Source organism: Artemia franciscana, chromosome 10 (assembly GCF_032884065.1).
Source record: "Artemia franciscana chromosome 10, ASM3288406v1, whole genome shotgun sequence".
Taxonomy (NCBI): domain Eukaryota; kingdom Metazoa; phylum Arthropoda; class Branchiopoda; order Anostraca; family Artemiidae; genus Artemia; species Artemia franciscana.
The window spans coordinates 41,647,381-41,661,044 of NC_088872.1; the positions used below are offsets into that span (position 1 = coordinate 41,647,381).

General features: G+C 33.4%; 2 protein-coding genes across 2 annotated transcripts; both read left to right on the forward strand.

Annotated features, from left to right (window-relative positions):
• Positions 1–548: 548 nt before the first annotated feature.
• Positions 549–1,760, forward strand: LOC136032472 (neuralized-like protein 4). Its single transcript, XM_065712784.1, has one exon. It carries the CDS (start codon positions 549–551, stop codon positions 1,758–1,760), a length of 1,212 nt encoding a protein of 403 aa, XP_065568856.1.
• Positions 1,761–3,843: 2,083 nt separating this feature from the next.
• Positions 3,844–4,251, forward strand: LOC136032473 (protein FAM200B-like). Its single transcript, XM_065712785.1, has one exon. The coding sequence runs from the start codon at positions 3,844–3,846 to the stop codon at positions 4,249–4,251; it is 408 nt and encodes a 135-aa protein (XP_065568857.1).
• The last annotated feature ends 9,413 nt before the right edge of the window (positions 4,252–13,664 follow it).

Here is a 13,664-nt window from a genome sequence, read left to right on the forward strand (position 1 = left end):
CAATATGCTTCGCTAAAACCAGTATATCGACACTTATTTCTTTATGCTTTTTCATTTCAGATCTGAATACAGTTGTAGTAAGAGGCGAGTACTCCCGTAATGCCCTTGTATGTGCGTCTCATCAGCTAAACAGAGATGAAATTTTTGAAATTTGAGTAGAAAGCAGACATCCATTATTTCCTGGGAGTCTTAAATTTGGGTTCATAACTACAGATCCTCCGAGTGAAAACTTGGCAAATATAGTCGCCAGTCTCGATCGTTGGTTTATCAGTGGCTCCAGTTTGTATCACAATAGCAACCAAGAACAAAAATTTATGTTGTCATTTTTTGAACGTTTGGGACCTGACGACAGAGTGACAATGAAAAGGGACAAAACTGGGGTGGTTGTATTTCAGGTTAATGGCTTAGATTTAGGTGTTGCTGCTCCTAATCATTATAATACAATATACCCTTTTGTTGAACTGGACGGGGCAGTTGACCGTGTAAGAATTCTCAGTAATGGGAACCCTGCGTACCATCCCAGTTAATCTGGAGGCGAATCCTTGTCAATGGGCTCCTTAAGTGCAAATCTACCAGCTTCTCTTGTTCAGGACGTCAATATTGAAGCTGGCCCGTCAAATTCTATTGAAGAAGAGATGAAGTTTAGTGAGATTCACGGTAAAAATATTTGTCTTGTTAATAATGGTTTGAGTGCAAAGCGTACTGCTAGCTATAATCAAGGTCTAGTTCTAAGCCGGATGTCAATTGTAAAAGGTCAGAAATTTGAAGTAAGGATTGAAAAGTTGACAAACAGATGGAACTCATCTGTGATGGTTGGGCTTGTTTGTCAACCAACTGAAAAAAATCCTCTTCCTGTAACCGCTTTAGGGTTTCGTCGAAGTGCTTGGGTGGTAAGTGCTGACACATTGTTCGTCAATGGTCAAAAAGCGAAAAGTCTTCTGCCATTTAACTTAGACAAGATTGCTGTCCATTCTACAGTTGGGCTTTCCTTGTCTTTAGGTGGAGATTTCCATATTCTAACTGATGGAAAAGATTTAGGAAAGGTAGCCTCTGGTATAAGTGATCCTTGTTACGCTGTCTTTGATCTTTACGGTCAATGTGAAGAAATCAAATTGATCAATCCAGAACTGATAGTTAGTGGCTACTATGAGAAGGCCGATTTCGACTGCTCTGTTAAGGAAAAAGAAAAGCAAAACGCAGCTATTGCCACTGATATTGCTAGCTCGTTTAAGCACGGCTGGAACTATATTAATATATGTAAGCTGTTTAAGTCTTTCATTGGTATCCCTTCCTCGTATTTTGTTCCTGAAGTAGCTTGTTACTGTGGCAGCTGTTCAAATGAATATAAATCCAGTGGATCTGAGAAAAATTCAAAGGACCATCACCTCATAGGCTGGTGTAGATTCCCCTTCTCATTGTCAAGGTTTCGTGAAAATACGCCAATACACGTTGAAGGTGCCGAAAGATGGCCCTCTGTTTATTACCCAGCAGAAGTGTGGCCCATACGACAGCTTTTAGACGCTGGACAGCCTTATACTTCTGACGGACTTGGATTGACAAAACCAAAAAGTCCTGTCGAAACTGATTCAAAAACGGAAGAAGTAGAAAGTCCTCAGCTAGTTTTTTACCCTGTTTTACCAAATTCTCCGGGGAGATATACACTACCTTTTCGCTACAAGAAGCAGCTTTACTCATGTCAAGTAGCATTTCAGCTACTTGTTCAGCCCGGATCCTATAAAGTTTCAGAGAATAGAAAATAGAGAAAATAGAGAATAGAGCTTTCCGATATTGTAGAGTGGTCTACTAAAGAAAAAGGTGCCACTGTCTTTCAAGCTCTTCTAGTCAAACTCGAGATCAATAGTCAGTAAATCAACATCCTTTAATCTTTAGCACATAATGTTTTTTTTTTGTACGTACCTACAAAAACTTTCTTTGGCTCTTGTTTTCTTATTTCTTCTTATTTTGATATTATTCAGCCGTGGAAATATGAACTTTGCTCATACATGTTTGTCATCAAAAAGATGACTTATCTGTAAAAATTTGTCTCATGAATTTAGCAGTCCCGATTGAATTCAGCTTTCATAAATTAAACTTCCCAGTGCATCTAATTATTAACTTATACGTCAGACTTATTTTATTTTTGTATTTGCGAACAATTTAGCTGATATAGGGTTATAAATTTTTTGAGGAAATTGAACCTAGTAACATTTTTCTCTTGCATAATTCTAGGCCGTATCCAACGAAAGGATTGGTTCTCCCTCCCATCTGAACCGTGAAAAAACATGCGAAAGAGTTGGTATACTGTTTTTGTTTTATTTAATGGCTCATATACCTTTTTTGAACCATTTGACATTTGCACTATGTTTCAACTTACATAAATGATTCAGCTAAATGAATAATGCAAGTTATTTTAACTATGTTATCTGATGTATTGTTCTAGCTTATGAATGGGCTGAAACGTGAGAGGGGGGAGGGATTCGATAATATTAAAAATCAAGCACTGTGACTATTTAATGGCCAAGATTTCTTTTTTCGTGACTAATCCCCCTCCTTAATTATTCCTGGGTAGAGAAATGCCACAGTGGTATATTTGTCTTGTGCACAGACCTCCTTCAACCTGCGAAAAACCATAAATTCAGTATCTAGATAGACACTTATGTTGGCTTTAAGACATTCCGTTTTTGGCATTTTCGGGTTGGAGGGAAGATTACAAATCTACAGAATCTGGTATTGAACTTTACCAAGTCCGGAAATGTAGCTGTAGAGATTCAGGCTCCAAGAGCTTAATGTTTTGTAAGGCCAGTAAATAATTGCAAGATCAATTTTAAATGGATACCATGGTAAGCTTCTCCTAAATGTTAAGACAAATGAACCAAAACAGAGTCTAATGGATTCTCTTCATTTTTGCTTTGAGAGAAAATCAGGTAGTTTTTAATGTAATTCCTAAGTTGTTAAAATGTTTTTGCCAATAAACGAATTGAGCTTATTTTATAAGTGAAATCTGAAGCATTACCGGCTATTTTGAGATACTGATCACTTCAGAAATGTCAAAAATGAAATTTTATATCGAGCTATTCAAATATTTCACTGTCGTTTACTTGTGACAATATATCTCTTGAGCTTGGGGGGTGAGGGCTGGGTGGGGGAGGTCGCCTATTTGTGAAAATAAACGTTATATTTTGATCAATTTTGCTGTTAACAGAAGCATCACTGGTCGAAATTTTAGATGGGGAGGGGTCGATTTTAATGTGACTTTCTGGTCAATTTTACCGCGTGATATAGATCAGGGCTTCTTAAACTGTGGGTCGCGACCCCCAGGGGGTCGCGAGACTACTGAAAGGGGGTCGCAAAGATCTGATACTTTTCAATCATTATAAATAAAATTTTAAAATTAGTATACACACTAGGTACAAAAATATAAATACAAACAAAAATCATACAAAATACTATTGTAGTTTTATTATAATTTTTTTTTTGAAAAAATTGGCAATGCAAAACTGTTATGTAGGGCCTATAAATGAAAATATGGAAGTAGCATTTAAAATAATAAATACAAGGCGCTTCTCAATTTTCAACTGAAGCTACGACATTGATGTCTGGCCGCCGGCGTCAGTGTTTGCAAGATAACTTAGTGATTTCAGACGCCGCGTCGCCTTGGGCTTACAGGTTACACATTCTGTTTGTACTTCAGTTTGGACTCAGCTTTTTCTTCGTTGTGACATGGGTATTTACTGTGTAATTTTCAGTTGGTGTTTTTAATTATTACGTTAAAGTTCAACTACATTTTGTTTAATTATTTAACCATCATGGATAAATGGCTAATTAAAATTCCAACTAATAAGTATGCCACGCCGTCACAACCAAGTTGCAGTGCTTCAAATCCGACTTCTAGCAAAACAAAATAAAAGAAAATATGACAACAATGAAGAAGAACCAGTGTGCTTAATTTGCAAAGAAGTTTTGGCTGCAGAAAGCATGAAACCGTCAAAACTGCAACGACATTTGAATACTAAACATGCAACGTTATCAAAAAAGCCAATGGAATATTTTGAGCGTCTTTTGCAAACATCAAATAAAGAAAAGAACACTTCGGAGAAGTATGTTACTTTGAATGATAAATATCTATTAGCATTGTATGAAGTTTCGTATTTGATAGCAAAAACGAAAAAGCCTTTTACTATTGGAGAGCAACTTTTACTACCTGCAGCTATAAGAATGTCTGAATTGTTCATGGAAACAGTATGCTACTGAAATTAGTAAAATTCCATTATCAAATGACACTGTGTCCAAAAGAATTTTCAGACATTAGCAATGATCAATTTCAACAGCTTCTTATGAGACTTAAAGACAGCTCAAAGTTTGCAATACAACTGGACGAGTCGACAGACATTTCAAAAATGGCACAGTTGTTATTTTTTGTAAGACATATTTATGAGGGAAGAATTCATGAAGTGAATTCTTGTGCCAAAAACTGTGCCAAAAATGGCACAGTTATTACTTTTTGTAAGACATATTTATGAGGGAAGAACTCATGTTTTGTCGTCCTCTGGAAGGTCATACTCGTGGAAAAGATATATATAAAAAAGTAAATGAGTTTTTTGAAAAAGAAGGATTAAATTGGAAAAATTGTGTTGGTGTGTGCACGGACGGTGCTGCAGCAATGACCGGACAAGATCTTGGTTTTACAGCATTTGTTAAAGCTGGAAATGATCATATTACATTTACACATTGTATGATTCACCGAGAGGCACTTGTTGTTAAAAAAATTGCACCAGAATTAAACACTGTGTTTTTTGATGCAGTCAAAATCATTAACTTTATTAAAAGTCGAGCACTTAATAGTCGATTGTTTAAAAATTTGTGCATTGATATGGATTCGGATTATACAAGTTTATTGCTACATGCTGAAGTTAGGTGGCTATCAAGAGGTCGAAGTTTGAAACGATTATTAACTTTAAAAGATGAAGTTCTTATATTTCTAACAGAGCAAAATTCTAATTTGGCCGATTATTTTCACGATAATTTATGGCTTCTCAAGCTATGCTATTTGGCAGATATTTTTGATAAAATCAATGATATGAATTTATCAATGCAGGGAGTCTGCATTAATATGTTTATGTTAAAAAATAAACTTGAGGCCTTTGTTAAAAAAATTCTTATATGGAAGAACAGAGTGGAAAGTGGATCGCTCGAAATGTTTCCATTTACTGACGAGTATATAATTAGTAACAATATTTCAAAAAAAGATACTCATATAACAAAAATTATAGTTAATCATTTGAAAGAAATGGAAGTTTACATGCATAGGTATTTTCCCAATGATATCGATACGAAACAATGGATTTGCAATACATTTTCAGTTGAAATGGAAGAAATTAATTTTTTAAACTTAAAAGCACAAGAAGAATTTGCCGAATTAACAAGTGATACTACCTTGCGACTCAGATTTTCTCAAGTGCCTGTGCATGAATTTTGGATAGAAATCAAATCAGAATATCCCCTACTATCGGATATTGCAATGAACAAATTACTGCCATTTTGTACAACACATTTATGTGAATCAGCCTTTTCCACATTAACTTACATAAAATCAAAATACCGTTCAACTTTAATAAACGTTGAAAATCTATTACGATCTGCACTAACTCAAATTGAGCCTAGATTTAATTATTTGTGTGAAAATAAACAATCACATCCGTCACATTAATATTGTTTTATGTTAATAATATGTTTTTATTAAAAAAAATTGTTACAAAAGTTAATTTTTTCTATTGAATATATAGATATAGTTTTATGTCATTCTATTTATTGTGTTTTATTACGACCAGTATCCCGTCAACGTTTCCATCTACATCTACGGTGCGATATTACATCTACATCTACGGTTAATATATATTTCATTATATGGAGGAGGGGGTCGTTTAAAATTTCCTAAGCTTGAAGGGGGTCGCTATATAAAAAAGTTTAAGAAGCCCTGATATAGATGTTCTGATAAACATTGGCAAAACGTAACTAAAATTGTTGTTGCCAAAACTGACAAATACTGAAATAAAATCAAATGTTATAAAATAGCGGTGCTTTGGGCGGCAATCTTACGATCTTGATATATACAAACTGGCCTAGAATTTAAGTTCTTATCATATCGAAATCTCATATGTTATGCTTTTGGGTTTTATCAGGTACGGCTAAATAGAGCTGACTCATGTTATTATATATATATATATATATATATATATATATATATATATATATATATATATATATATATATATATATATATATATATATATATATATATATATATATATATATATATATTTATATATATATATATATATATATATATATATATATATATATATATATATATATATATATATATATATATATATATATATATATATATATATATATATATATATATATATATATATATATATATATATATATATATATATATATATATATATATATATATAAATATATATATATATATATATATATATATATATATATATATATATATATATATATATATATATATATATTCTAAGTACCTTAAGTTTATTTTTGTTAATGTTAATGTTAAAAATTGAAGTTGAATGTTACCGCATTTTAATCTGAGTTATTTAGGTCCAGTGTTCCAGCTAAAAATTTCTGTTTTGCTCAAGTTCTTGTTCCACAGGGAAGAGAAGTAGTATCATTCAGAATTAATTTTTATTTGACGATTGCTGCTTTTTTTCGTCGTCTTTTAATAATATTTGGCAGCTGCTTAAAATTAGAAATTTTTGTTATCTATGAGAAAAGAAAGGGTAGGTGATGAAGCTGTATCCAAAATTATGTTTAAATTTCTTCTTTTTTTTGAATTTGCAGTTGCGTGTCCCGTTTTACTATTTTACGTATGGCAAGTGATATTAAAATGTTACTACATACAAGTCCTACGAATTTATGGATTTCACGGAGATCTTTAATAGTTGACGTTGGTGCTCCTTGGATTTGTAGAAACCAGTCTTCACTGGTTTCCATATAAAACCAAAAAAAAAAAAACAGAGATAAAAAATTTGGTTGAACCCTGATAATTATATATATATATATATATATATATATATATATATATATATATATATATATATATATATATATATATATATATATATATATATATGTATATATATATGGATTCTAGATAGTGTTGTAAATGGTCAAATTGGGTGTTCCACGAATTTTACCCCCCCTTAAAATTGGTATTTTACGGTGCCTTGTAATTAACATAGTGCAATACTACCCAAAGGCTTGAAGAAACAGGTTTGGATATGATATTGTTATCGTGATTTTAACTGGATAAACAACAGGGCGAAAGAAAGCAATATAATTATTAATTGCACTCATTCATTCCCTTTGTAATTGAGTTATAAATTAAAAACTGACTAGCCCTTCTCTAACAGCATATCGCCTAATTTGCATATGCTTATTATCTTTTAATGTACAGTTAATGTAACATTTTTACAAAAAAAAAAAAATTCAGAAAGCAATATCATTTGGCCTGTGAGCTTGTAGCAATGTCTCCCAGTCTAAAGTCTAGAACACATGTAGCTTTTTTCGGCACCGATATGGTTAATCGGTGCCAATTTCCTTCTCTTCAGCATGAAATGTCCAAATGTTGGAATGCTACGTGAAATAAAATTATGTGTGTGGTTAAAAACTGTAGACTATAGATTATCTTTAACAGCACACAGAATTCTATTTCAGGTAATATTTTAAAATTCTAACTGCCTGTACGTACATTTGAACGTTCTATGCTTTGACAAGTCATACAACCTTTTAGCCCCGAGAAACACTTTTTTTTTCACCGTTTATTTTACTGAGTGTTTTTCAGTGGTATATAAAAAATTATTGCGACAGATACATTGGCCGATTAAAAAAAAAAAAAAAAAAAAAAAAAAAAAAAAAAAAAAAAAAAAAAAAAAAAAAAAAAAAAAAAAAAAAAAACTGGCAAAAAAGACCTCGAAGGCAGCGACGCAGCTGTTTATTGTCACTGCAATAAAAGATCGCTTATTTTAACGCCCACGCCGAGATGGAAGTGGAACGAAATGGAAGAGGACGCGCTCGGCCTTCTTTTTTTCTTTTCTTTTTTCACTGCTGATTAGTGAGTTTGTTTTTAGAGGATATATGATGAAAAACCTTAATTGGAGGTAATAAATTATTGTTTTTTTCTGGGAAGGGAAAGGACGATTGTAGAAAACAGAAAATGCTACATAATTTTATTGTGGAATGTCCAAAAAAAAAAATTGAAGTGTCAGGGTATTGGGCCCAAATTAGCCCCTGCCTTTGACCCTAAACAAATCTAAGCCAACTTATTATGAACAAGTAAAATGAGTGGTAATTCAGTTTTTGTACCCTAAACTAAATAGTATGTTAACAAAACTTGAATTCTTTTATGTTAAGAAAATTTCTACTTATTACTTTTCAAAATAGAGGAAAGGTATTACCTTTTTTAGCCTAGGAAAATCAAAAATCTTAAAAAAAAATTATTAAAAGCTGAAAAATGATAGACAGAAAAAAATGTTCAAATGATTCCCTAGCTACAGGGCAACTCTAAAACAGCAATTTTATCCTATTTTTCCTTATTTTATCAATTTCACTTTATTTTACCAATTTTACTACCCAGGTTTTTATTTTACGGTAATTTACAACAGTAAATCTAGACTTACCTGTTAAAAGTTATGAGCAACGAAAAATTTGATTTCATAAAAAAGGAAAAACACATCTAGAAAGGAGTCGCAAAAAATTGTAACGTCAAGTTCAGCATATTTAAGAACTCTACTCCAGGAGTCAGTGTGAAATTTTGTGTTTTCCTTGATGGTTATGAGTTTTTTAGTTTGTTTCAAGGCTGTTATAGACTGTTTATACAGATAGTTGTTAAACAGTAATGCATGTAGTTTCGCACCAATTATTAGGATAGTTACAGTGGATTGTTGGGGGGGGGGGGGTAAGGGAAAGTATTAAGAGAGGATTTGTGGATCCTCTTTTAAATATTTGTACTTTTAAATTTTCGTTTGAGGTCCTTGAGATCAACGCAGAAGCAAAAATTAGCCCGATAGTTTTCCTTCATTGGAAGGAATCATTTTGTACTAAGAATGCAATATGGGTACTGAGGCAATGACAGACCGTCTTTTATTGTGAAAACGGTAATTCTCAAATGGAAACGGTAGTTGTCTTTTTAAACGAAATTTCATGCTCCAAAACTTCACCTCTATCACAAAGAGCTGTTGACACCGGAGACAGAAACCCCCTCGTTTTTGACATAATCTTGTTTATCAAACAGTTCGTGGTAACGAACTGTAGTAAGGAGCGACCCGGCTCAATAGTAACCAAAACTCTAAAAAATTGAACTTTGATATCAATAGCTACATCAAAAGAATCGCGTTTTAATGCTGATTCTAAATATATAAGTTTCATCAAGTTTAGTCTTACCCATCAAAAGTTACGAGCCTGAGAAAATTTCCCTTATTTAGGAAAATAGGGGAAACACCCCCTAAAAGTCGTAGGATCTTAACGAAAATGCCACCATCAGATTCAGCGTATCAAAGAACCCTACTATAAAAGTTTCAAGCTCCTATCTACAAAAATGTGGAATTTTGTATTTTTTGCCAGAAGACAAATCACGGGTGCGTGTTTATTTGTTTGTTTGTTTTTTTTTTGTTTTTTTTTCCCAGGGGTCATCGTATCTACCAAGTGGTCCTAGAATGTCGCAAGAGGGCTCATTCTAACGGAAATGAAAAGTTCCAGTGCCCTTTTTAAGTAACCAAAAAATTGGGGGGCATCTAGGCCCCCTCCCACGCTCATTTATTTCCCAAAATTAACGGATCAAAATTTTGAGATAGCCATTTTGTTCAGCATAGTCGAAAACCATAATAACTATGTCTTTGGGGATGACTTACTCCCCCACAATCCCTTGGGGAGGGGCTGTAAGTTACAAACTTTGACCAGTGTTTACATATAGTAATGGTTATTGGGAAGTGTACAGACGTTTTCAGGGGGATTTTATTTTGTTTGGGGGTGGGGCTGAGGAGAGAGGGCTATGTTGGAGGATCTTTCCTTGGAGGAATCTGTCGTGGGGGAAGAAAAATTCAATGACAAGGGTGCAGGGTTCTCTAGCATTACTATAAGAAAACAATGAAAAATAAATATGAAAACGTTTTTTCAAACGAAAGAAGGAAGTAGCATTGAAACTTAAAATGAACAGAGATTATTACGCATATGAGGGGTTCTAAAAATACTTTAGCATAAAGAGCGAGGTATTTGGGAGGAGATAAATACCTTGCTCTTTATGCTAAAGTATTTTTAGTAATTTCAACTATTTATTCTATGGCCTTTCTGATTCAGGGGTCATTCTTAAAGAATTGGGACAAAACCTACGATTTAGTGTAAAGAGCGAGGTATTAACGAGGGTACAAACCCCCTCGTATAGATAATAAAAATATAAAGTTATGAAAGTTTGTTACGTAAGTTAATTCTTAAGTTACGTATATTTTTTACTAATAAAAAGGTTCTAGTTGCCTTTTAAGTAACCGAAAAATTGGATGGCAATTAGGCCTCCTTCTAGTTCTAGTTGCCTTTTAAGTAACCGAAAAATTAGGTTAAGTAACCTCCCTCTCTAGTTCTAGTTGCCTTTTAAGTAACCGAAAAATTGGAGGGCAATTAGGCCTCCTTCTCCACCCCTTATTTCTCAAAATCGTCTGATCAAAACTAAGAGAAAGCCATTTAGCCAAAAAAAGAATTAATATACAAATTTCATTTTAATAATTTATGTGCGGAGAGCCAAAACAAAACATGCATTAATTCAAAAACGTTCAGAAATTAAATAAAAAAAACTAATTTTTTTAGCTTAAAGTAAGGAGCGACATTAAAACTTAAAACGAACAGAAATTACTTCGTATATGAAATGAGTGGTCCCCTCCGCAATCCCTCGCTCTTTACGCTAAAGTTTGACTCTTTGCCACAATTCTACTTTTTAAAACAATTAAAAGCTTTTTGATTGTTTATGCTAAAGATTATGCTAAAGTATGACTCTGTCTCTTTATGCTAAAGTTTGACTCTGTCTCTCAATTCTTCTTTTTAAAACAGTAAAAAACTTTAGCGTAAAGAGCGGGGCGTTAATGAGGAAGGAGCCTCTTTCATATACGAAGTAATTTCTGTTCGTTTTAAGTTTTAATGTCGCTCCTAACTTTCAGTTAAAAAAAACTTGTTTTTTTATATTTAATTTCTGAACGTTTTTGAATCAATGCATGTTTTGATTTTGGCTCTCCGCAGAGGAATAATTGAAACGAAATTTGCATTTTTTTTTTTTTTTTTGGCTAAATGGCTTTCTCATAATTTTGATCGAATGATTTTGAGAAAAAAAGAGCGGGGGAGGAAGCCTAGTTGCCATCCGATTTTTTGGTTAATTAAAAAGGCAACTAGAACTTTATATTTTTTACGAATATTTTTATTAGTAAAAGATTTACGTAACTTATAAATTAGCTTACGTAAAGAACTTTTGTATTCTCATATTTTTATTACATATATGAGGGGGTTCGCCCCCTTGTGGGATCCTCGCTCTTTACACTAAAGCTTAAATTTTGTCCCAATTCATTAAGAATGACCCCAGAATCACAAAAGCCGTAGAATAAATAGTTGAAATTACTAAAAATACTTTAGCGTAAAGAGAAAGGTATTAGGAGGAGGTGAGCCCCTCAAATGGGTAATAATTTCTGTTTTTTTTAAGTTTTAATGCTGTTCCTTACTTCCAGCTGAAAGAACTTTTTCATATTTATTTTTCATTGTTTTTTTTTAAATAATGCTAGTAAATCCTACGCTCCCTTCATGGAGATTTTCTTACCCCATGACAAATTATCGATGGAACGTTCCCCCAGCATATCCCCCTCTTCTCAACCCCTCCCCCAACCAGAAAATCCTTCTGAAAACGCCTGTACACTTCCCAATAACCATTACTATATGTAAGCATTGGTCAAAGTTTGTAACTTGTTGCCCCTCCCATGGGGACTGTGGGGGAGTAAGTCGTCCCCAAAGACATAGTTATAAGGTTTTTTGACTCAGAATTTTGATCCGTTGGCTTTGGTAAAATAATTAGCGTGGGAGGGGGCCTAGGTGCCCTCCAATTTTTTTGGTCACTTAAAAGGGCACTAGAACTTTTCATTTCCGTTAGAATGAGCCCTCTTGCAACATTCTGGGACAACTGGGTCGATACAATCACCCCTGAGAGAAAAAAAAACAAAAAAAAACAAAAAAACAAATAAACACGCATCCGTGATCTGCGTTCTGGCAAAAAATGCAAAATTCCACATTTTTTTAGATAGGAGCTTGAAACTTTTACAGTAGGGTTCTCTGATACGCTGAATCTGATGGCGTTATATGCCTTACTTTTCAATCCACCCTCTCTTACTTCAGCCTGCTTGTATGGATATTGTTTTCATCTGTAAAGCTAATTTATACATTTGTCATGTGTAGTATATATGGGTGATTTCTCCTTTTTTTTTAATTCTTCAATTCTTAATTCAGTTGTATTTGATCAACCAAGTAGTGCTGGTAGACAAGAGGCACACACTTTTGACCCTCTCCTTGAATCTATGGTTAGTTCTAGCTGCAATTATCACACCACCATTGATTATTGTGATAACATTTTGCCCTCACTCTCTTCAAATAGTTGCTTTAATGTATTTTGTTTGAATGTGCGTGGAATAAGAGATAAGTGGGACAGTCTTAAATCGTATTTGTGGTCTAATAATTCTTGCCCTTTTGATGTCATAGGCTTGACAGAAACATGGTTATCTGATAGTGATAATTTTACAGCTTATGATATGGATGGTTATATTGCTATTCAGGTCCCTAGAATGGTAACAAAGTGTTCTGGGAGTATTTCTTTGTTTATAAAATCTAATATTGAAATTTGTAGAAGATCTGACCTTGAATCCTTGTTTACATCAGTGGTGTCTAATAGTAGGACAGTTTATTCTCTTGTCATTGATCTGAAAAGCCAGTTTGCATGTGATACTGTTTGTTTGTTTTATAAGCCCCCTCCTTTTCCAACACATCTGTTCTGTGATTTGCTTGATCAGCTTTCCGGTGTGGGGACTTTCTTTAAAAAACGAATTGGTGTTTTGGGAGACTTTAATTGCAATATGTTAAATGTTGGATCAAATGATGAATGTGACCATCTTTTTGATGTATTTTCTTCTTCAGGGCTACTTCCTTCAATTTTTTTTCCTTCTCGCGTTGACCCTTCAAGAAATTCTGCCACTTTAATAGATAATATTTTCACTTCTCATTCTCCTAATTTGAAGTTCTCTTCTGGTCTTGTTTTCACTGATCTTTCTGATCACTTTCCTATTTATCTATCACTATCTGTGCCTAAAACTGAGATTACTGTGGATGAGAAAGGTAAATCTTCTTTTAGAACTTTTACAGATAAAAAATTTCTAATTTAATACATGGTCTTCAGAGTAATGATTGGTCTAGTGTTCTTGAAGCTAATGATGCTGATTGTGCAACTAGATTATTTTTGTGTCGTATTGGAACTCTGTTGAATAAGCATTTTCCTCTTAGAAATAAGCCAAGGAATTTTACACCCAAATGCCCATGGATGTCTAGAGGTCTGATCAATG

Excerpts from the sequence above, each read along its gene's own strand:
- LOC136032472 (XM_065712784.1), top strand. The coding sequence starts at position 549 with ATGGGCTCCTTAAGTGCAAATCTACCAGCTTCTCTTGTTCAGGACGTC.
- LOC136032473 (XM_065712785.1), top strand. The coding sequence starts at position 3,844 with ATGCCACGCCGTCACAACCAAGTTGCAGTGCTTCAAATCCGACTTCTA.